Raw genomic sequence first — 25,598 nt, 5'->3', positions numbered from 1 at the left:
AATTTTTTTCAGGCAACTGTCAACAGCGTTGATATACACTACGGGGTCAAAAGTATCTGGACACACCCAAAAAACAAATGTTTTTCATATTAGGTGTATTGTGCTGCCACCTACTGCCAGGTACTCCATATCAGCAATCTCAGTAGTCATTAGACATCATGATAGAGCAGAATGGGCCACTCCGTGGAAGTCACGGACTTCGAACGTGGTCAGGTGATTGGGTGTCACTTGTGCCATATGTCTGTACGTGAGATTTCCACATCCTAAACATCCCTAGGTCCACTGTTCCCAATGTCGATTAACTCTCTACAGTAAATTAATTTCTTAGGATGGATAGGATGTGTGACTGCTGTGTACGGACGCAGGAGGAGCTGGCCACTTTTCGCGAACAGCTGAAAGTGTTGATGGCCGCGGTCAGGGAAGAAGGCCAGTGTTCACTCTGTCTGCTTGCCGGAGGGGTCTCATCCAAGATGTGGAGGAGGCCCTGCTGGCGGCGATAGAGAGCACTGGGTGCACCCAACTGTAAATTGTTGCTCATGTCGGCACCAATGACTCCTGCCGTCTGGGTTCAGAGGTCATCCTCAGTTCATACAGAGGGTTGGCGGAGTTGGTGAAGGCAGAAAGCATCACTTGCGGGGTGGAATCTGAGCTAACTATTTGTAGTATCGTTCCCAGAACCGATCGCGGCTCTCTGGTTTGAAGTCGAGTGGAAGGCTTAAACCAGAAGCTCAGATGATTCTGCGGAGATCTGGGGTGCAAATTTCTCGACCTCCGCTATCGGGTGCTGAAATGTAGGGCCCCTCTGAATAGGTCAGGCGTGCACTACATGCAGGAAGCAGCTACAAGGGTAGCAGAGTACGTGTGGAGTGCACATGTGGGTTTTTTAGGTTAGAGAATTCCCTCCCTAGGCCCAACAAGACGCCTCCTGAGATGCGGCAAGGTAGGAGTAGGCAAAATGCAACAGGGAATAACAATATTAATGTGCTAGTAGTAAACTGCAGGAGTGTCAATAGAAAGGTCCCAGAACTGCTCTCATTAATAAACGGCCACAATGCCCACATAGTACTAGGGACAGAAAGTTGGCTGAAACCAGATGTAAACAGTAATGAAATTCTAACCTCAGATTGGAATGTATACCGCAGGGACAGGCTGGACAGTGAAGGGGGAGGCGTGTTTATAGTGATAAGAAGTGCAATAGTATCGAAGGAAACTGACGGAGATCTGAAATGTGCAATAATTTGGGTGAAGGTCATGGTTAAAGCAGGCTCAGACATGGTAATTGGATGTCTCTATAGGCCCCCTGGCTCAGCAGCTGTTGTGGCTGAGCAGCTGAAGGATAATTTGGAAAATATTTCGAGTAGATTTCCCCACCATGTTATAGTTCTGGGTGGAGATTTTAATTTGCCGGATATAGACTGGGAGACTCAAACGTTCATAACGGGTGGCAGGGACAAAGAATCCAGTGAAATTTTTTTAAGTGCTTTATCTGAAAACTACCTTGAGCAGTTAAACAGAGAACCGACTCATGGCGATAACATATTAGACCTTCTGGTGACAAACAGACCCGAACTATTTGAAACAGTTAACACAGAACAGGGAATCAGCGATCATAAAGCGGTTACTGCATCGATGATTTCAGCCGTCAATAGAAATATTAAAAAAGGTCGGAAGATTTTTCTGTTTAGCAAAAGTGACAAAAAGCAGATTTCAGAGTACCTGACAGCTCAACACAAAAGTTTTGTCTCTAGTACATATAGTGTTGAGGATCAGTGGACAAAGTTCAAAACCATCATACAATACGCGTTAGATGAGTATGTGCCAAGCAAGATCGTAAGAGATGGAAAAGAGCCACCGTGGTACAACAACCGAGTTAGAAAACTGCTGCGAAAGCAAAGGGAACTTCACAGCAAACATAAACATAGCCAAAGCCTTGCAGACAAACAAAACTTATGCGAAGCGAAATGTAGTGTGAGGAGGGCTATGCGAGAGGCGTTCAATGAATTCGAAAGTAAAGTTCTACGTACTGACTCGGCAGAAAATCATAAGAAATTTTGGTCTTATGTCAAAGCGGTAGGTGGATCAAAACAAAATGCCCAGACACTCTGTGACCAAAATGGTACTAAAATAGAGGATGACAGACTAAAGGCCGAAATACTAAATATCTTTTTCCAAAGCTGTTTCTCAGAGGAAGATTGCACTGTAGTTCCTTATCTAGATTGTCAAACAGATGACAAAATGGTAGATATCGAAATAGATGACAGAGGGATAGAAAAACAATTAAAATCGCTCAAAAGAGGAAAGGCCGCTGGACCTGATGGGATACCAGTTCGATTTTACACAGAGTATGCGAAGGAACTTGCCCCCCCTTCTTGCAGCGGTGTACCGTAGGTCTCTAGAAGAGCGTAGCGTTCAAAAGGATTGGAAAAGGGCACGGGTCATCCTCGTTTTCAAGAAGGGATGTTGAACAGATGTGCAGAACTATAGACCTGCAGGGTGTTTCAAAAATGACCGGTATATTTGAAACGGCAATAAAAACTAAACGAGTAGTGATAGAAATACACCGTTTGTTGCAATATGCTTGGGACAACAGTACATTTTCAGGCAGACAAACTTTCGAAATTACAGTAGTTACAATTTTCAACAACAGATGGTGCTGCGGTCTGGGAAACTCTATAGTACGATATTTTCCACATATCCACCATGCGTAGCAATAATATGGCGTAGTCTCTGAATGAAATTACCCGAAACCTTTGACAACGTGTCTGGCGGAATGGCTTCACATGCAGATGAGATGTACTGCTTCAGCTGTTCAATTGTTTCTGGATTCTGGCGGTACACCTGGTCTTTCAAGTGTCCCCACAGAAAGAAGTCACAGGGGTTCAAGTCTGGCGAATAGGGAGGCCAATCCACGCCGCCTCCTGTATGTTTCGGATAGCCCAAAGCAATCACACGATCATCGAAATATTCATTCAGGAAATTAAAGACGTCGGCCGTGCGATGTGGCCGGGCACCATCTTGCATAAACCACGAGGTGTTCGCAGTGTCGTCTAAGGCAGTTTGTACCGCCACAAATTCACGAAGAATGTCCAGATAGCATGATGCAGTAATCGTTTCAGATCTGAAAAATGGGCCAATGATTCCTTTGGAAGAAATGGCGGCCCAGACCAGTACTTTTTGAGGATGCAGGGACGATGGGACTGCAACATGGGGCTTTTCGGTTCCCCATATGCGCCAGTTCTGTTTATGGACGAAGCCGTCCAGGTAAAAATAAGCTTCGTCAGTAAACCAAATGCTGCCCACATGCATATCGCCGTCATCAATCCTGTGCACTATATCGTTAGCGAATGTCTCTCGTGCAGCAATGGTAGCGGCGCTGAGGGGTTGCCGCGTTTGAATTTTGTATGGATAGAGGTGTAAACTCTGGCGCATGAGACGATACGTGGACGTTGGCGTCATTTGGACCGCAGCTGCAACACGGCGAACGGAAACCCGAGACCGCTGTTGGATCACCTGCTGCACTAGCTGCGCGTTGCCCTCTGTGGTAGCCGTACGCGGTCGCCCTACCTTTCCAGCACGTTCATCCGTCACGTTCCCAGTCCGTTGAAATTTTTCAAACAGATCCTTTATTGTATCGCTTTTCAGTCCTTTGGTTACATTAAACCTCCATTGAAAACTTCGTCTTATTGCAACAACACTGTGTTCTAGGCAGTGGAATTCCAACACCAGAAAAATCCTCTGTTCTAAGGAATAAACCATGTTGTCTACAGCACACTTGCACATTGTGAACAGCACACGCTTACAGCAGAAAGACGACGTACAGAATGGCGCACCCACAGACTGCATTGTCTTCTATATATTTCACATCACTTACAGCGCTATCTGTTGTTGAAAATTGTAACTACTGTAATTTCGAAAATTTGTCCGCCTGAAAATGTACTGTTGTCCCAAGCATATTGCAACAAACGGTGTATTTCTATCGCTGCTCGTTTAGTTTTTATTGCCGTTTCAAATATACCGGTCATTTTTGAAACACTCTGTATATCTCTAATGTCGATCAGTTGTAGAATTTTGGAACACATGAAACTTCCTGGCAGATTAAAACTGTGTGCCGGACTGAGACTCTAACTCGGGACCTTCGCCTTTTGCGGGCAAGTGCTCTACCAACTGAGCTACCCAAGCACGACTCATGCCCCGTCCTCACAGCTTTACTTCTGCCAGTACCTCGTCTCAGTTGGTAGAGCACTTGCCCGCGAAAGGCAAAGGTCATGAGTTCGAGTCTCGGTCCGGCACACAGTTTTAACCTGACAGGAAGTTTGATATCAGCGCACACTCCGCTGCAGAGTGAAAATCTCATTTGGAACACATATTATGTTTGAGTATAATGACTTTTCTGGAGACTAGAAATCTACTCTGTAGGAATCAGCATGGGTTTCGAAAAAGACGATCGTGTGAAACCCAGCTCACGCTATTCGTCCACGAGACTCAGAGGGCTATAGACACGGGTTCTCAGGTAGATGCCGTGTTTCTTGACTTCCACAAGGCATTCAATACAGTATCCACAGTCGTTTAATGAACAAAGTAAAAGCATATGGACTATCAGACCAATTGTGTGATTGGATTGAAGAGTTCCTAGATAACAGAACGCAGCGTATCATTCTCAATGGAGTGAAGTCTTCCGAAATAAGAGTGATTTCAGGTGTGCCATAGGGGAGTGTCGTAGGACCGTTGCTATTGACAATATACATAAATGGCCTTGTGGATGACATCGGAAGTTCACTGAGGCTTTTTGCGAATGATGTTGTGATATATCGAGAGGTTGTAACAATGGAAAATTGTACTGAAATGCAGGAGGATCTGCAGCGAATTGACGCATGGTGCAGGGAATGGCAATTGAATCTCAATGTAGACAAGTGTAATGTGCTGCGAATACATAGAAAGAAAGATCCCTTATTATTTAGCTACAATATAGCAGTTCAGCAACTGGAAGCAGTTAATTCCATAAATTATCTGGGAGTAGGCTTTAGGAGTAATTTAAAATGGAATGATCATATAAAGTTGATTGTTGGTAAAGCAGATGCCAGACTGAGATTCAATGGAAGAATCCTAAGGAAATGCAATCCGAAAACAAAGGAAGTAGGTTACAGTACGCTTGTTCGCCCACTGCTTGAATACTGCTCAGCAGGGTGGGATTCATACCAGATCGGGTTGATAGAAGAGATAGAGAAGATTCAATGGAGAGGAACGCGTTCATTTAGTAATCGCGAAAGTGTTACGGAGATGATAAACTCCAGTGGAAGACTCTGCAGGAGAGATGCTCAGTAGCTCAGTACGGGCTTTTGTTGAAGTTTCGAGAACATATCTTCACTGAGGAGTCAAGCAGTATATTGCTCCCTCCTACGTATATCTCGCGAAGAGACCATGAGGATAAAATCAGAGAGATTAGAGCCCACACAGAGGCATACCGACAATCCTTCTTTCCACGAACAATATGAGACTGGAATAGAAGGGAGAACCGACAGAGGTACTCAAGGTACCCTCCACCACACACCGTCAGGTGGCTTGTGGAGTATGGATGTAGATGTAGATGTGATAGTGAAGTGGAAATGTGAAGGGACATGTACAGCACAAAAGCGTACAGGCCGACCTCGTCTGTTGATTGACAGAGACCGCCGACAGTTGAAGATGGTTCTGCCTGCCATTCCCCAAGAAACCTTCCAGCACCTGATGGAATGTATGCCTGTGAGAGTGGAAGCTGTCATCCAGGCTAAGGGTGGGCCAAGATTATATTGAATTCCAGCATTACCAATGAAGAGCACCACGAACTTGTAAGTCGTTTTCAGCCAAGTGTCCGGATACTTTTGATCATGTAGTGTACATGGAGAAATGCAGGATTACTGGTTTTGATCATGGCTCATGTTTGTGTCAGCTTCACATGTCATACATGCCATTTACTCAGAAAAGTATATGCCACTGCTGATTTGAAAACACAAGACAATTATACTTACTGTCATAATACCAACTTAAGCAAGCAGAAAACACTGAAAAGATAAAAAGATGTAACTACATTAAGTGCACAGCAGCACTGCTTAAGCAATGCTGCAACACAGTTAGTAAAGTATACTACTTAGGTGATTTCGCAAAAATCACAAGAGAAGTTTTGCATATCTATGATGTACTTGTGGGTTCTGTCACAGAGCACAACATGGTGGTGGTCATGTGGTCAGCATTCCAGCTCTACGACTGGCGGGTAACTGGATCAATATCCCGCATCCTCCTCCTCCTCCTTCTTCTTCTTCTTCTTCTCTCTCTCTTTTTCCTTTCTTTTGTGTGTGTGTGTGTGTGTGGGGGGGGGGGGGGGGGGGAGGGGGGAGGAACCCCTCGTCATATTATTACATATATATTACATCCGAAACGTAATATATTGAGGCAACAGATGTATCAGCATGAATTTTCACTGATGTTACAATGTTATTTGGTTGTTTACTAATTTTCATTAATACAACAAATATTATATTTATGATTATCAACCAGTAAATGATCAAACACAGAAAGTTTTCCTGAAAATCCACACCTGGTGTGATTCACGAACTCTCTTTCACCTGCAACGAGGTAAGGTTGTTTTTCCTTAGAAACTGTGAAGATTCCTTGTGCATGCTGGAAAACTGCATTCATTCGACGTACTAGATGTCACGTTAATTTACGTGTTCTGTGTCTGCGTGAAAAATACCATCCAGCAACATGTAATGTCAAAAGCATGTCCACTGATTAATCATACATTATCTACATATTCTGTCATATTGTGAGTCATTGTATTAATGAATCAAGTTATTTGCTCCTTTATTTATCTATGTTTGACTTGGGCTTTCCATGCCTGTCCCTCATGCTTGAAACTTCAACACCTACATACATACTCAGAAAGCCACTGTATGGTGCGTGGTGGAGTTTACCGTGTTCCCCTACTATAATTTCATTTTCTGTTCCACATATAAACAGAGTGAGGGAAAACTGATTGTCTACATGCTTCCATGAGCCCTAATTTTGCTTATCTTATCTTAGTTGTCTTTACACAAAATACATGTTGGCATCAGTAGAATCATTCTGGCTTTAGCTTAAGGTGTAGGTTGTTTAAATTTTCTCAATAGTGTTCCTCGAAAAGAACTTCACTTTCCTTTCAGGGATTCCCATTTTCGTTCCCAAAGCATCTTTGTAACACTTGCATGTTGTTTGAACCTGCTGGTAACAAAGCTAGCAGCTTGCCTCTGAATTTCTTTGCTGTCTTTCTTAAATTGACCTCGGATCCTAAACACTTGAACAGTACACACAAGAATAGGGCTCACTATTGTCCTATATGAGGTCTTCTTTACAGATGAACCGTACTTTCCCAAAATTATCCCATTTATTGGTCAACAATCACCTTCATTACCACTACACTCACATGCCAGTTCAATTTCATATCACTTTGCAGCGTTACACTCTGATATTTAAACAACATCACTATGTCAAGCAGGAATCTACCAATGCTGTACCTGAACATTACAGGTACATTTTTCCTACTCATCTGCAGTAACTTACATTTTTCTGAATTCAGAGCTAGCTGCCATTCATTGCACCAACTTGAAATCATGCCTAAGTCATCTTGTATCCTCCTACAGTCACTCCACTTCAGCACCTTCCACAGCATCATCAGCAAATAACTGCAGATTGCTGCCCTCCCTGTCCACAAATCATTTACATATGTAGAAAATGTAGACTGCTTTTGTCTTATGACACTTCGCTGGGCCACTCCTACAGACACCCTTGTCAGTAATAAACACTTACCACTGAGGATAACATACTGGCTTCTATTACTTAAGAAGTCTTCAAGCCACTCACATATCTGGAAATGTATACCTTACGCGTACCTTTCTTAACAGTCCACAAATTCTTTCTGGAAATCTAGATATAAGGAACCTGCCTGGTGACCTCCATCCGTAGTTCACTGTAAATCATGTGAGTTTTGTACGAACAATGCTTTCTAAAACTATGCTCATTCAGGGACATAAGCTTCTTGGTCTCAACAAAATTTATTATATTTGAACCAAGAATATGTTCAAGGATTCTGTAGCAAACAGATGTTAGCGATGTTGGTCTGTAATTTTGTGGGTCCTTTCTTTTACCCTTCTTATAGAGATGAGTCACCTGGACTTTCCTTAAAGTTGCTTGTGCCTTTGCACTGGACAAGTCACAAAAATGCAAGCCTGCAAGGGGCCAATGCCGTAGAGTACTCTTTGCAACATCAAATCCGGATTCGATCCGGACCTGGAAACTTATTTGTTTTCAACTCTTTCAGTTGTTTATCTATGCCAGGGATATTTAATACTGTGTTGTCCATGTGGGAGTCTGTTCAATGGTCAAGTGATGGTATGTTTGTATGGTCCTCCAGCGTGAATGATTTCTTAAATGTGAAATTCAAAACTTCAGCTTTCATTTAGCGACTTCACATAAAACCAGAATTTTCTTGGGTTCTCTGCCAGATCTTTTGCTAAGGGGTGGCTGTGGTAGCTGTTGAATACTTCACACACAGATCTTTTCACAGATGCATGAATCTCTACTAACCTTTGCTAGTCGTCATTTGTACATTTGATTTTGAACCACAAGTACAACAGCCTCTGCTTCCTCAACATTTTCTGAATTTCTTTGTTAAAACTTGGTGGCTCTTTTCTTTCCTTAATCCGCTTACTGGGCACACAGTTTTTCCCACCTTGATTTACAATTTGCTTAAACTTTCCTCATAATTTCTCTATGTCCTTTATACTGGAACTAAATGATGTTGATTCATTGTCTAATGAGGTGCTAACAACTCCGTATCTGCTTTTCCAAACAGACATTCTCTCCTAGCCTTCTTGACTGATTTATGAAGTTTTATAACCACAGTTGCTATAATGACACCATGATTACTAAACCTGTCTCTATACTGACATTGTCGATAAGGTCCAGCCTATCTGTACATACAAGGCCTAAGATATTTCCACTGCATGTAGGCTGCCAAACTAGCTGCTCAGACAGTTTTCGGAAAACATGTCCAAACATACTTCACACGACTGTCTGTCCATACCAGCAATGATTCCATAGACATCCCAGCCTATGCTCAATAGCTTAAAGTTACCTCCAACTGGAATTGTATGATCAGAATATTTACAGGCTATTGACTGCAGACTTCCTTTTAACGACTTTAGAACTATCAGGAATCAGGTGGCTGGTAAAAACATCAAACCATTAACCTATGTCTGTGGGTCAAAGCAACAAGGTGCCAAGCAGTTCTGGGTACCTTACCCGACTGCAGATCTAAGAGGTTTTGCAAATCATAATAAACATACATTTTCACAAAAAAATTATGTGTTTGGTCATTTACTTGCCAATTATAATAAATATAATATTTGTTGCAATAATAAAAATTATTAAACAGCCAAATAACATAGGAAATTCAATAAACGTTCATGCCAACACACGTTTTTTCATTGCATTATCTTTCAAATGTAACACACATGAAATAATATGACTAATGTTGGAAAAATATAAATTTAAAAAACACATCAAAAACAAAAGTAATGTGTGGCACACGATCTTGTGACCCACCAATTATGGAGCTTGGACATTAACCATATGGCTACCATCATCTCATGCTGAGCAAGCCAATACACCAGTACATCATTGAGGCATAAAACTTCTCTTGCAATTTTCTCAAAATAGTCAAAGTAGTACACCTTACTATTTGCACATCACATCGCACTAAAGGACTACTAAAAGTTCACGAAGTTCAAAGATAATACATGATCCAAAGTTTTGACCAACCCTTGTTAAAACTGGATTTATATACTTTATGATATTTGTCAAAGTGAAAAACTTACCTGACACTTTGTGTAGGCCCTGGCCAAATCATACTGTAGGGAATACTCTGAAAACTTCGGATCTGCATACAAATAACTGATAACTGTGAATTCAAAGTTCACATTATGTTTCGTTGAACTTATCCAACTTCCACGCAAAGCCTGAATGACAAAAACATTAAATTGAGGGACAAACATATATCTATTTCAAGAGTAATGCTATTTGTCACTTCATTAACAACATATTTACTATCTACAAGCATAACTGTAATTTTCTTTGTGATTACAATAGTATAACCAATTTAGTGACTCACACTTTTTGATGTTTTTAACAGTTGAATGTAACAATCTAAGAATCCTGAGGGGCTGCTTCCAATCTTGTCTTTAATTTCTGTTATGAGAAAACTGTAATTAGAACAGAGAAGTTGAAGAGCTATCATCATCCAGGTACTTTCTATTGATTTGACATATTGCTTATGGGCAGATGAGTAAAATCCACTGTTCTGTAAGTAGTAGCCATGCAGGATGTGAACTGCCGCTTTCTGGCAATCATCTAAATTCAACTGGGTAATGGCCCATAACTGAACTGAACTCTGCTTCAGTTCTGCCTGGCAGATAAATGCAAATGCTGAAACAAAATGTTTGGTGGGGAACATGTTACATTGGTTACGTGCATTACTAAAAACAATATAAAAATCTTTTCAAGTTAAAATTGAATGACTTGTCCTCAAACATTACAGTGGCTCTTTAAGAAAAAATATCATCATCAACAACTATTATGATGAAAACGTGTTGATTGTGAAAGAAATGTACAGATATAAAGAAACAACAACAGTCAAAAGGAAAAACAGGAGGAAGCACTGCACTGAAAACATATAATTTTTTGACAAAATACACACTGTCTGATGATGAGCAGATAACAACACAGGAGGAGCTAACAGTGTTTTTAGTTTGTAAATTTTCTTAGCATTTGATCAACAAAATGACCAGTTATAAGAATACAAGCAGTTGACAATTTATAGTAACAGTTGACATATAAAAGAATTTCTAATAAATACTGGCATTGTTAACACAAACATGAAAAGAAAAATACTAACAAAGACGTTTTAAAGAATCGTTATTATGATATTTGATGAAAGCAGCATACAAAATGTGTTTATCACCATGCTTGCAAAAACTATTTTAAACTTGAAATGTTAACACACTAGAACCAATGAAAATAATTACAAAACTTGTTATATATAACTCATACAACACATTGTGTAAAGATAAGCATTAACTATAAAGTGGATGTATTGAGCAGTGGACAGGTATCGAAATCAAAATATGAACATTTTAACTAAACACTCAAATTTGTGTTGTTATTCAGACAGTGAACACGTGTGCACGTTCATGACAATCCCCCTGTCCCCTCTTACACACACTCTCTCTCTCTCTCTCTCTCTCTCTCTCTCTCTCTCTCTCTCTCTCTCTCTCTCTCACACACACACACACACACACACACACACACACACACACAAACCAACTGACATCCACAGGTGTATATATTCTACAACTAGACTTTCCCATGCATAAGAATGTTCAATCTGAATGTTTTGTACTTTCATCTGTTACTCTCCATTATAATGTATCAAACTGGTCCTTTTTTATCTCTTTGATTCTAACAAATAGCTGCCTTGGTCCATCTAGCATCCAGACAATAGTTTACATGACCACTTCCATTTCATTGTCATCACACTTGTACACACGTCGCCTGATTCAGTTTCTTTTCTTCTCCGTCCATTTTTTTGTTCTCTCTCCTAGCAGTAATTTCTATCGTACACCTTTCCATTCACTGAAACATAATAGGTTTTACAGCAGTTTTGAATTCATTGCTGCAACTCAAAACTTGGAACACACACAGATTATTCACTTTCCTTTTCAAATGCACAACAAGCTTAGTACTGAATACCGTACTTACTGTTATATATTAAAAGAATAGATAAATAAATAAAAATTACAAAAGAGGGGAAGAGGGAAAAACAGTGTGGATGAAGGAAGTAAGATTAGGATCTAGCATTTGATTGACAACAAATCCATTACAGACAGACTGGAGAAGAAATCAGCTGTGCCCTAACAAATGAAACTTACCAGTATTTACTTTAAGCACTTCAGAGAAATCATAGAAAACCTGCATTTGGATGGCCAGACATGGATTCAATCCACTGCCCTTCCAAATACAAGTACACTGTCTCAACACTGCGCCACACCGCTCTGGGTGTGTCGATGATCATTTATAGAACTGATTTATGGATCTAACTATAGACAACTGAGATTGAGGCCTGGATGGTCATACGACTGAAGGATTTACATTGTCACTGAAGTTGACCATGTTGTGATAGGATGCATGCTTTGCCACTGTTGTTGTTGTTGTTGTTGTGGTCTTCAGTCCTGAGACTGGTTTGATGCAGCTCTCCATGCTACTCTATCCTGTGCAAGCTTCTTCATCTCCCAGTACCTACTGCAGCCTACACCCTTCTGAATCTGCTTAGTGTATCCATCTCCTGGTCTCACTCTACGATTTTTACCCCTAACACAGCCCTCCAATACTAAATTGGTGGTCCCTCGATGTCTCAGAACATGTCCTACCAACCGATCCCTTCTTCTAGTCAAGTTGTGCCACAAGCTCCTCCTCTCCCCAATTCTATTCAATACCTCCTCATTAGTTATTGATATACCCATCTAATCTTCAGCATTCTTCTGTAGCACCACATTTCGAAAGCTTCTATTCTGCTCTTGTCTAAACTATTTATCGCCCACGTTTCACTTCCATACATGGCCACACTCCATACAAATACTTTCAGAAACGACTTCCTGGCACTTAAATCTATACTCGATGTTAACAAATTTTTCTTCTTCAGAAACGCTTTCCTTGCCACTGCCAGTCTACATTTTATATCCTCTCTACTTCAACCATCATCAGTTATTTTGCTCCCCAAATAGCAAAACTCCTTTACTACTTTAAGTGTCTCATTTCCTAATCTAATTCCCTCAGCATCACCCGACTTAATTCAACTACATTCCATCATCCTCGTTTTGCTTTTGTTGATGTTCATCTTATATCCTCCTTTCAAGACACTGTCCATTCCGTTCAACTGCTCTTCCAAGTCTTTTGCTGTCTCTGACAGAATTGCAATGTCATCGGCGAACCTCAAAGTTTTTATTTCTTCTCCATGGATTTTAATACCTACTCTGAACTTTTCTTTTGTTTCCTTTATTGCTTGCTTAATATACAGATTGAATAACATTGGGGATAGGCTACAGCCCTGTCTCACTCCCTTCCCAACCACTGCTTCCCTTTCATACCCCTTGACTCTTATAACTGCCATCTGCTTTCTGTACAAATTGTAAATAGCCTTTCGCTCCCCGTATTTTACCCCTGCCACCTTCAGAATTTGAAAGAGAGTATTCCAATCAACGTTGTCAAAAGCTTTCTCTAAGTCTACAAATCCTAGAAATGTAGGTTTGCCTTTCTTTAATCTTTCTTCTAAGATAAGTCGTAGGGTCAGTATTGCCTCACATGTTCCAACATTTCTACGGAATCCAAACTGATCTTCCCCGAGGTCGGCTTCTATCAGTTTTTCCATTCGTCTTTGCCACTAAGTGGTCTAATTTACACTTGGCCATTGTTCGGCAACTAGGTTGCGACCGTGCTCACAAACCACATGAAACCTGGCAATCTGCAGCACAATATAACTGAACTGATCAACAAAAGTAAAGTCTGTGGCACAAGCCTATAACCAGGCTACTGGCCTGACTGTAGTTACAGTGAAGCCTTTCTTCACCATGGCACAAGGAGAGGGAGGTGGCAGGCTCCACCACCCAGGCCACCTTTTAAATGAAGGAAGATACCTGGGACTCATTTCATAACAGACCGAATGTGCCTGGGGCCGTCCTAGAGGAATTGGAATGAGGAAAAATTCTGCTACTGTCCAAGATCGAACCTGAGCCATCCAGGGGTGGAGTCAAGTGTTCTACCCACTAGATGAACACAGCCATGACTGGATCAATGGAGGAGGATAAAAAGTGAATTCCGAAACTGAAATTCTTGAGGTTGGTTCTATACAGATCACTTAGCTTGGATTGTGCAGTAATCTAGTACAGGCTTCAAAAGTGGGAAACCACAAGATATGTCTGACAGTGGCAACACTTTTAATAAATAACAAGCATGAATCGTTACATTCCATGGTTCCGTATCATCAACGAATAGAGTGTTACACAGAAGCATGTAATAAAGAAAATGCATGGTTGTTACTCTAGAATCTCTTGCAGAAAGCTCCTTAAACTGATGGGCATACTAACAACAGCCTAACAGTGTATTTATTCCCATATGAAGTTTGATGTCAAAAATAATTACAATTTGAAAACAACAATAACTTTCATAACCATCATATCAGAAGAAGACATACAGTGGATTGTATTTGAGCACAAATGGAACCTGTGCAATCTCTTCAATATATTTCAAGTTGCAGCTTGAACAGTTATGTCGGAGTTCTGTGCATTCAAATGCTGGCAAATTGTTGGTGCTAACATGCTGGGTGCTTCTGTAACCAAGACAGCCAAAGTATTTGGTATTTCAATAGGCACCATATCAAAGATTTACACTGCATACATGGAAAGAGGAAAAAGATCATCTGCTAAGTCACAATGTGGACAAAAGTGACAGTGTAATTGTGACAGACAATCACTGAAGAGGATTGTGACAGAAAATACGAGGATGACAGTTCCAAAAGACACTGTGGAACAAAATGTCTCACTCGTTAGCACTCAAACAACATGAAAGGAGTAACATAAGCATGGAACAGCAGGGTGAGGTAGAATTCTAAAGTCCCTCTTCAATGATGCAAATGCGAATAACAGGAAAATGTGGTACTGAAGGCATGAAACCTGGACTATAGAGCAATGGAAGAAAGTGATTTGGTTTGATGCATCTTCTTGCACACTGTCTCTAACTTCTGGCTAAGTTTATGTTACACGAGTGACACATGGCGGGGCTTTGGCCATGATTTGAGCTGCCATATTGTGCTATTTCTTGGGCCCCATTGTTCCTCTGCAACATTGCACTACTGCCAAGGTGATCATTTTGGCTGATTAGGTCTATCCCATGGTAAAATGTTTGTTCTACAATGGTGATTCTGTATTAAAAGACGACAGGGTCCCTATTCACACAGCCTGCATTATCCAGGACTGGTTCTGTGAGCATGAGGATGAACTGTTGCATCTCTCTTGGCCACCACAGGCAGCAGATCTTAATATTATTGAACCTTTCTGGTTTACTTTGGAGAGAAGGGTGAGTGGATGCTACTCATGTCCATCATATTTACCTGAATGTGCCTGTTTTGTAGGGAGAATGGTATAAGATTCCCCTGAAAACCATACAGGACCTGTATTTATCCATTCTGTGATGACTGGAAGATGTTTTAAATGCCAACAGTTTTCCTTTGCTGTATTACGCATGGTAACGTGTTGCGTGTTTGGTGTTTCCATATTTATTTTTGTCCAACCATTGCATATCAGTCAGTCTCAGTGTGGCACAGGAATGAGTGAAATATTAATCCACAAAAACCTTTGGACACTTACCAAGTGATGTAAAAAATTTAATAATCACAATCAAGGAAATGGTCAGCGTGTTGTCATTTTTTCTTTCAGAAGTGTATCATAATTGTAAAATTGACTTGTTCCACTTCAAATGTTCAAATGTGTGTGAATTCCTAAGGGACCACACTGCTGAGGTCATCGGTCCCTAGACTTACACACTACTTAAACTAACTTTTGCTAAGAACAACACACACACAACCGTGCCCGAGGGAGGATTCGAACCTTCGGTGGGAGGGACCGTGCAATCCGTGACATGGCGTCTCAAACCGTGTGGCCACTGCGCACAGCTGTTTCACTTCACAGTGAGATGTCAAAAGTATGATCCATGAAACATGGAAATAACTAAACTGTACAGATTCCAAAGTAGAGTAAAAAATCTCATTTTAATTGTGTGCTTCACACACGAGCACGGTATCTCTCTGTTTCTGTTAATATAAACTGTGAAGTTCCTAATTTGTGTGGGCTGGTAACCGAAAGACCTTTCTTCTGCTGAATTGCTTGTAAAAATATGATCTACAGCATGTCAAGCCTTAGTTCTCAGTGTATAGAGCCTATCTGCAAACTAATTATTTGACACCGCAATTACACAAGTGTTATCACAGAATTACACAAAAATATGAATGTGGATCCATAGCTTTGCATGCTCAATGAACACCAGCAACCCATTCTTTTTTAATCCCTTTTATAAGGCCTTTACTGCTCAATTTAAGCATACAGTCCAGTTATGCTGTAATGGTTTGGTCATCTCAAAAGAATGTACCCTTCAATAACAGCTAGAGTGTGGTTTGATAAAGAACTCTAATGCATGAAGCCAAGAGGGTGTAAAACGAAGAGATGGATCAAACACACAAAAAAACAATGGATCAAACACATAAAAAGCAATGGATCAAATGCATAAAAAACACTTTACCAAGCCAAAGTCTGGATTTGCAGCAGATTATGAATGCAGATACCTAACCAAACTCATGTAATTGGAGCATGTTACATGTTATTGACCACTCCTGCAATATTCGACTTGTTCAAGATGAGGAATTGTTGCTCCACAGTAGTACAAGAATATACAGCTCTGAAGTGCTACAGTGCAATCACAGTAAACTGAGACTTGAAAGTTCAGCTTGATGGAGGGGACATCATGCCACTGCCTAGGTAAAACCAATGACGAGCCAGTTTCTCTTCTGCACCACAGAGAGATCAACAGGTATAGTGTACCATGCTGCTGCACCATTAGAAAAGAGTAGTATGTGATGTTAAGCACCAAATCTTTCCATGTTCCCCAGTTCTTGTCGTGAAGTTTCGTGTTTTCGAACAATGGAGTGTGTTGCATGTGTTAACTCTGATTGTGAACTAGTGTTTTTGTACTGGTGTTGTTCTAGGAACAATGTGACATGTCTTAGCTCAGGTTTGTCAGAAAGGAGGTAATCAGTGAATATGTTCGTGGCATTAGAAGGTATCAAAGGTTGAGAGGGGATTTGTAACCCACAAACATGGCCGTGAATGTGTGAGCCTGTTGGCAAGCACATTGAACTCTACTGCAATTATGTGGCTATGATTTTAGATGTTTCAAGAGTGGTGGACAGTTGACACACTAAACATTCATAGAATTATGGTGCTGAGGATTGGAAAACAGGAAAGAAAGGAAAACGAGAAACACCAGACAACAAAGAAGTTATGACAGATTGATATCCAAAATGGACACATTCCAACAGGATGCTGTAAAAAGACATTTATATCATTACTAGCTGTGCACTGTTACCCATGTTAAAGAGTTGTTTATAAACATATGCCTGGCTATGTATTTATTCCAGTCTTTTAATAGTCCATATCCTCCTTTGCTCTCTCTCTGTCCATACCCCACCTGGTCCATCTCCACCTCTCACTCTCCGTCTGTCTCCTCCTCCCTCCTTTCTTTGTCCATTTCCTCCTCCCCCTCTCTCTGTCCATCTCCTCCTCCCCTTCTCTCTCCTCGTTATCACCCCTGTCTCTGTAGGAGGCTCTGGTGGTTCTTACCCCCCACAGTATTTCTTTCCAGATTGTAACTAATATTAGAACCAAATTTGGTTGAAATCATTCCAGGAGTTTAGGATGAGTTTTTTAATCATGCCTTTGCCCATGTACACATGTCAAATACATTTCACATGTATTTAACATATTTCACATGTATTCATACATGTATTTCACATGTATATCTAGTGAATTTCATCTGGTAGTTTCACTTTTATGCAGCTCAATGTTTATAACATCATATCACCTGGACTATGTGACAAACAATGATATATTTTTACATGTGTGTTCAGAGGCATATGTGGACACTGTCTGCAAAATGTATTGCAAATAGAATTAGTAAAGTAGTAATACATGAAAATTCTTCATTTGTGTGGCCATACTGTCCATAGTTGCTTTACAGTTCCTGAGGTTATTTTTGTTCTGTCGTTGCAACTACAAGAAAATGAGTGTTTTTTTCACCAGAGACATTTTGCTTTATTGAGGTAAAGCATCACCAGTGGTTTGTAATTAAAGATACAAACAATATGTTAACATATTGTTAATGAACTGTTTTCCAATCTTAAAAACAAATCAAACTGTAAATATGTTTAATTACAGGCCACTAATAATGCTTTAACACAATAAAGTGAAATGTGTCTGGAAAAAAAAAACCACACATTTTCTTGTAGTTGCAAAGACAGAATGAAAATACCATCCGGAATAAATCAAAAGGTCATGCATGATATGGCAGCTTTTTCGTATCTCAGATCTCAGTGTTTGACATCTTAGCTCCCAAACTGTGTGTTGTAAAATTGTAAAATAATGTATTTTTGTATGTATGTTTAGTGGAACTAAGCATGTGGATGTGGATACTGTCTGCAAAACGTGTTACAAATAGGGTTAGTAGTAAAGAAGTAAAAATTAAAACACCACGCATGATGCAACAATTTTTCATGAATCTCAGTATTTGACATCACATGTCCTGAATGATGTATTGTACAATGATATAATTTCACTGGTACAGTCAGTTGTATATGTGAATATTATCTGCAAAGTGTGTCATGAATACAGTTAGTAGTACAGAAATAGTAAATTAAAATTTCATGCTTCATGTGGCACATTTACTGCACGAACAGCAAAAATGTAGTAAGCAAGAAACTTTTACCCTTTTCATCATTTTGTTGGGGTTGTCAATGAGAAAAAAGTTTTGTAAAGGTTGGATATTATATGTAAAGTATGTTGCAAGTCACTAAAGGCTCTCATTCTCAAACACTGGATGAATAACGTATGGGTATTCGCGTGTCATGGGCTACACTTCTTTTTTGCCCCAACCCCAACCCCTTTGACATGTAGGTATATACAGGGTGCGGCAGCGTTCATAGCGTAATTTGACTTGCGTAGTACAATGATGTACTGCAGGAATGCGCGCCAGCTCGTGCTGCATTCGTGTACTAATGAGCTGCCATTTCGAATGTGACAGTGATATGGAGCAGTGGAGTGCACAGCATCGTGCCTTTGCTGTTGAAAGTTATTTAAAGAATAACAACTCTGTTATTGATATCCAGCATCTATTTCAGCAACATTCCAAATTGGGACGGCATGGGAAAGTTCCAGATGGACGGACCACTGTGAGGTGGGAACGTGCATTTCAAACAACAGGTTTTGTTTGCAATGGCAAACTGGGAAGAAGTGAAAAAACTGTACGGACACCAGAAGCCGTGGAAGATGTTCATGCTGCACTATTGCGTAGCCCAAAAAGATCTGCTTGTCGTCATGCGCAAACTGTGCATATGTCCGATCACCCATTCAGGAGTATATTGCACGAAGATCTCCATTTTCACCCATATAAGCTGCAGATTATTCAGGAAATTAGGACTCACGATTGTGTTGCACATGAAACATTCTGCTTAACCGTGTGTGATCTTCTTCGCCAAAATCCACAAATGTTGCACACCATCCTGATGTCAGATGAAGCTCATTTCGAGTTATGTGGTTCAATGAATAAACGGAATATGGGTTATTAGAGTGACGTAAACCCGCATGAACTACACAGCACAGTTCTCATGTCACAGTGTGGTGTGGAGTTGCTTCCTTTGGGGTTATTGGCCTTTACTTCTTTGAGGATGATAGCGGTGTGGCTGTAACTGTCACCAGTGAACGCCACCTAAAGATGCTGCAAGACTTCGCTCTTCTGCAATTAGGTATGGTCGATGTGGATGTGGAACAATTATGTTTTCAACAAGATGGAGTGACCTCGCATACGGTCAGAATTTGCATGGATTTATTGCTACAGACATTTCCCGGTAGAGTAATTTCCCATTTTGGTGACATTTCCTGGCCGCCTCGCTCAACTGACCTTTCAAGTGCAGACTTTTTCCTTTGGGGCTACCTGAAGCAAGAAGTGTTCTGAACACGTTGTGCCACCATTCCTGAGTTGAAGGATCACTCTCAGAACTGCCGTCGGCAATGTCCCATGGAATACGTTACGCCAAATTATGGAAAGCTTCCAACATTGCCTAGATGAATGTGTGGTGCAGAGGGGGCATCATTTGATAGGAGTTATATTCAAAAAGCAATCCACACAATGGACAATGACTTACACATTAGTAAATGGCATACCTTTAACTATTAATTGACATAAAAGGTAATAAATAAATTACAGTTACTGCCTGATGGTGTGTTTTTAATATCCAACTATGAATGCTGCTACACCCTGTATAGTATAAGGTAGCCTATGTGTTAACTCAGAGTACAAGATATCTCCATTTCAAATTTCGTCCAAAGCCATCTCTCTCTCTCTCTCTCTCTCTCTCTCTCTCTCTCTCTCTCACACACACACACACACACACACACACACACGCGCACACGCACACGCACACGCACACGCGCGCGCACACACACACACACACACACACACACACACACACACAAACTTTCGCATTCATAATATGTCCTCAGCTGCCGCCTATTCACATCTCCAGAGTGGAAAGTTATGTATTTAGCTTTCTCTGTTTTTCCTAACAGTAGACTTTTCAAATTTCATGACTGTTTTTCTATTTAAAAAGATTAATCTGGCATTTTGTAACTGTAAGTGCAAATTCAGGCCCTCTGTAGTGCAGTAGTTGTTCATTTATTTTGTTTCGAAGTGAAACATCTGTTCATTTAGTAAACCAGTCAGTCAGGCCCTCAGCTGTTGCCTGTTCATGTCTACAGGGCAGTGAGTTACATATTTAGTTTTTCCTGTGCTTTGCTAGTAGTATATTTCTTAAAGTTTGTGCAGTTTCCCTGTTTATGAGGTTTAATATCATGTTTTTAATTGTAAGGGTAAATTCTGGCAGTCCGTAGTGCAGTTTTCATTCCTTCTGAGCAGCCAGTTACACAGCTCATTAAGGCTTCAATGTCCATTGGTGACACATCAGGAGGGTAGCAAGTTGCATATCTACGTTTCTGTCTGCTATTACAGTTTGAAGAGTCTTTCTAGGATGGGTAGGGTGTGTGCATGATGTGCATGGACGCAGGAGTTTGCGAAAAGCTGAATGCCTGTTTGGCTACCGTCAGCTGCCTTCAGTCGCGTCACATGAGACACCTCAGATTTCACTTTTTTTGCCCACAGGCTCTGTTGCCGAATCACCTTCTAGTGTACATGATGCGGTAGATCTCCCTCTCCCCACAGCTGAGTGGGAGGCTGGTGGTAAAGAATCTGCATCACTCAAGGCAGAGGGCCAGTGTGGAGGCTGACCATCTGGCCTTGTCTATTTACTTTCTGAGTGAACAGGTGGCCATTCCTTCAGCAGTGCTTGAGAAGGCACATGTGGGCGGTGGTTTGCTAGTTATTGGGAGCTCCAACAGTAGGAGTGTTTGGAGCCCCTAAGGAAGATTGCATTCAGGGCTGGAAAGAAAGGCAATGTGCACTCGTTAAGTCTGTCATGGGACCTTGCCTGCAGCTATCGAGCATTCAATGCACAGTTGCCTGCAAGCTGTGGTTCATGTCGGCACCAACGGAGCCTGATGCACGCATTTTGAGGCTGTTCTCAGCAATACAGGTGGATGGCTGTTGGCCTCCTGCACAGGGCACATGCAGAACTCACAATTTGCAGCTTTGTTCCCAGAGTTGATTGGGGTCCTTTGATTTGCATCTGAGTGGAGGTTCTCAACCAAAGGCTCTGTCGACTCTGTGACGGACTTGGCTGCAGATTTCTGGACCTGCATTATTGAGTGGAGAATTGTAGGACTGTACCCGGTAGGTCATGGGTGCACTACACAAAGGAAGCAGCTACTCGGGTAGCAGAGTACTTGTGGAGTGGACAAAGGGGGTTGTTTAGGCTAGGCAGTAGTTGGAGGTATTCTGATAAACACTCACCAGTTGATACGCAGATAGCAAAATCATACTGCATTCAGAGTAAAGACACTGTGACCGTCAAAATTTTATCAGCAGACTGTCAGATATTTGTAAGGAAGTTTCCAAATTTATTGCCCTCTATTAAAGTTCTCATGCTTAAATTATTCTTGGTACTGACAGATGGCTGAAACCCAAAGTAGAAGGCTCTGAAATATTTAGCTAGACATGGAACGTATATTGGAAAGACAGATTAGATGCCATAGGAAGGGGAGTGTTCATTACAGTTGACAAAAATATTGTCTGCACTGAAATCGAAATTGAGTGTGACAGCAAAGTTATTTGGTCCTGTGTAACTAGTCTAGGTGAAATCAAGTTAATTGTTGGATGATTTTACTGGCCACCTAATTTTGCTGTAACAGTTCTAGAGTCACTGAAAGAAAGTCTACAGTCAATAGCACATAAATACCCACATCACACAACACTAGTTGGAGGTTACTTTAAACTACCGCGTATAAAAAGGGATGTCTATGGATTCATTGGAAGGGGTATAGACATACAGTCTTGCAAAGTACTTTTGAACAAATTTTCTGAAAACTGTCTTGAGCAGGTAGTTCGGCAGCCTATACGCAACGGAAATATCTTAGACCCTGTAGCTACAAATAGGTTGGACCTTACTGATGGAGACAGTATAGGGACGGAGATTTATGATCATGATGTCATCATGGTGACTATGTTTGTTGAAGTTAATGAATTAGTCTAGAAACCTAAGAGAGGGTTTTTGCTGGAAAGAGCAGATAAGCAGTTGTTAGCATCACTTAGACAATGAGGAGACATCACTTAGTCCCAGCATGATGGACATAGAGGAATAATGGACAACATTAAAAAGATCATAAATCATACTTTGAAAAAGTACCTGTATGTGTCTAGTAAGTGGATTAAAAACAGTGAAGACCCTCCAGGGTTTGCCCATGAAATTCAGAAATTTCTGAGGAAGCAAAGGCTGTTGTACTCTCACTTCAAACAAGAATGCGAAAACAAAGAGAGCAAAGGATAGCAGAGATTCGCGTGCCTATGAAACGAATTATGTTTGAAGTGTACAACAACTATCACCGTCATACCTTAGTGAAAGATCTGGCCAAAAGCCCAAGAAAATTCTGGACCTATGTAAATTCACTGAGTGTGTCTAAGACTTCCACCCAGTCACTCATTGACCAGTCTGTTGTGGCAATAAAAGATAGCAAACGGGAAGCCAAAGCTGTAATTTTCTCAGTTAACAAATCATTCAGATAGAAGAATCATACAAACCTACAATTATTTGACCATCACACAGTCTCCTGTACAGACGATATGGTAATAGGCATCCTTGGCATAGAGAAACAACGGAAAAAGTTGAAAACAAATAGGTCATCAGGTTCAGATGAAATCCAAATTCAGTTTTACAAGGAGTACTCTGCGGCAATGGCCCTCAATTAGCCTGCATTTATTGCGAATCTCTCACCCAGTGCACAGTTCCAAGTGACTGGTAAAAAGCATAGGTGACTACTGTATGTATGAAGGGTTAAAGAATGGACCTGCAAAATTGCAGGCCTACGTCCTTAACATCAGTTTGCTGCAGAATTCGATAATCTAAGTTTGAGTATCATAAATTTCCTTGAGAACAAAAAGCTTATGTCTATGAATCAGCATGGTTTTCGAAAGCGCCACTCCTGTGAAACTCAGCTTGCTCTTTGCTCATTTGATATACTGCAAACTATGGATGAAGGCCAACAGGCAGATTCCATATATTTCCATTACCGTAAAGCATTTGACACAGTGCCCCACCGAAAATTGTTACCAAAGGTATGAGCATATAATAACAGAAGCCAGTGTGTTGTTCTTGACACCGAGTGTTCTTTAGAGATATGGGTATCATCAGCAGTGCCTTAGAGAAATGTGATAGGACCACTATTATTTTCTATATACATAAATGATCTTGCGAGACCTTAACTTTTCCCAGCGAACTGAATGTTCAAATAACTTACGGGTTTGCTGCCGGGTGACATCCTCGAACACTGCCGATATTTCGACAGGAGCACACCCTGCCATTCTCAAGGCACAAATGGAAGGAAGAATAAATGTGCTAGCAAATTTAATACCTCGGTCCACAGAGGAGAAAAAGGAAGACACCACACACAGAACAAGTGTCAACACAAACAAAGATAACCAACATCAGAAAAACCGATAGTTACTATTAATCAACAGGTGAGGTAGCACTAATTCTGTCCCTCTGTTCATCAAAAAACAAGTTCAGGTAGAATCAATGTCGAATTCATACACAGTCCTGCAGCAACTGTCCTTGTGATAATTGCTATCAGGTAGCAAGAGAGTAATGTCAGTCTGGAGTAAAAAGATTGGCTCTATGGCCTGAGATGACCATCTTTATACGAAACTTGTAGTTCAAGTACTGGTGTTGCTTGACCCAAAGAGTCCAGTTAATACAGAATGTTGTGTCACAGGTGGTGGTCATAGTGCCATGACTGGTGAAGCTTGGTGACCTTATAGATAGCACACTACCTGTATCAGAATAATATGTAATTTTACTTCTGATTGCGATGATAGATAAAATAAGAAACATATTATGATTTGCTCTGCTTCACTTCAGTAAAACATTAGTGACGACATCTATCGGAAATTTTTAGAAGGGAATTTAAATAGCTCAAATAACTACAGGTTTGGAGTTTATAAGTTGCAAAAGGAGGAAAATATTAGTCACTTGTGATGTCAACTGAGAAGCTATTTAAACGAGAAGTAGTGGCACCTGCAGTAACCTGCACATTACTCCACATCTGCCACCACTACTGTGGTGCATGCCAATGACCATGTCTTTTATTGTATTTGGAGTTAGAATACAACTGACGATGAGCAGAACTCAACTGAAGTCACTGTTTTTATGTGTAACTTATCCATAGAAGCAGTACTTCAATCACTTCTCCAGTAGCAGCAATTTACTATGGCCACCTTGGAAAAACTCGTGGTTACGTTGACATTCCAGGCTTTACTGTCTCATATGCACCCGTTGCCGTTTCCATCACACAATGACTCTGCTGAAGATTGGGAAGCTTCTGAAAAATGGCTCCACCAGCACTTTGTTGCATTTAGGGTGACAGATAAAGAAATTTGAGAGGCTTTGTTTTTATCATGGAATCCTTCTTACAAGTACCAGTTGTTATGTCAATTAGCCTCTTTGCAGGAATGGGTCTCACTCTCTTTTGATGAAACATGTAGTTTGATATCTTCTCTTCATTACACGCACATCAATTTGTAGGAGCTCAGGCATTCCTTGATAAAATAGCATACTATCACATGTTCTGGTTGCAGCCACTCTGGCTTGCATGCTGCATCAGTTGCTTGATAGAATTGTTCATTTCCAGTGGTCACCCGCCTGTGAGCATACACATGTCCAACTTAAAAAACAAATTACACTCTGTACTTTGCCTTGTGGCAAACATTTAGTCTTGGCCACAGGTACATCCCAGTATGAGGTGGAGGCAGGTATGGCACATAATCATATGGATGACTCTGTGAAAACTACTGGTGTTGTATTAAAATGCTGAATGCAGCTTGGCAGCACTATTTGCAAGTAGAAAACAAAGCCCTTGAGATCGTTTATCCCCTAAAAGAATTTCATGCATTCTTATATGGTGCAAAATTCCCCTTAGTCACAGACCAATAACCTTCAGTGTCCTTGTTTCGCCCTTCAACTGCATTACCTAACAAAGCCACTCATTGTCTTC

At 40.8% G+C, this 25,598-nt stretch overlaps 1 protein-coding gene across 6 annotated transcripts in view; it reads right to left on the bottom strand.

The window, feature by feature from the left end:
• LOC126470547 (uncharacterized) overlaps positions 1 to 25,598 on the bottom strand; it is a 192,654-nt gene that overhangs the window by 71,728 nt on the left and 95,328 nt on the right. For all 6 annotated transcript variants that reach the window (XM_050098482.1, XM_050098481.1, XM_050098483.1 and 3 more), the window contains 2 exons: positions 10,181 to 10,494; positions 9,888 to 10,028 (listed from right to left, as the gene is read on the bottom strand). In XM_050098482.1, the coding sequence (XP_049954439.1) occupies positions 9,888 to 10,028; positions 10,181 to 10,494 (455 nt within the window). The remainder of the gene's footprint in view (positions 1 to 9,887; positions 10,029 to 10,180; positions 10,495 to 25,598) is intronic.

This window comes from Schistocerca serialis, chromosome 3 (genome assembly GCF_023864345.2).
Source record: "Schistocerca serialis cubense isolate TAMUIC-IGC-003099 chromosome 3, iqSchSeri2.2, whole genome shotgun sequence".
Taxonomy (NCBI): Eukaryota; Metazoa; Arthropoda; class Insecta; order Orthoptera; family Acrididae; genus Schistocerca; species Schistocerca serialis.
This window is presented reverse-complemented; position numbering and strand designations above follow the sequence as displayed.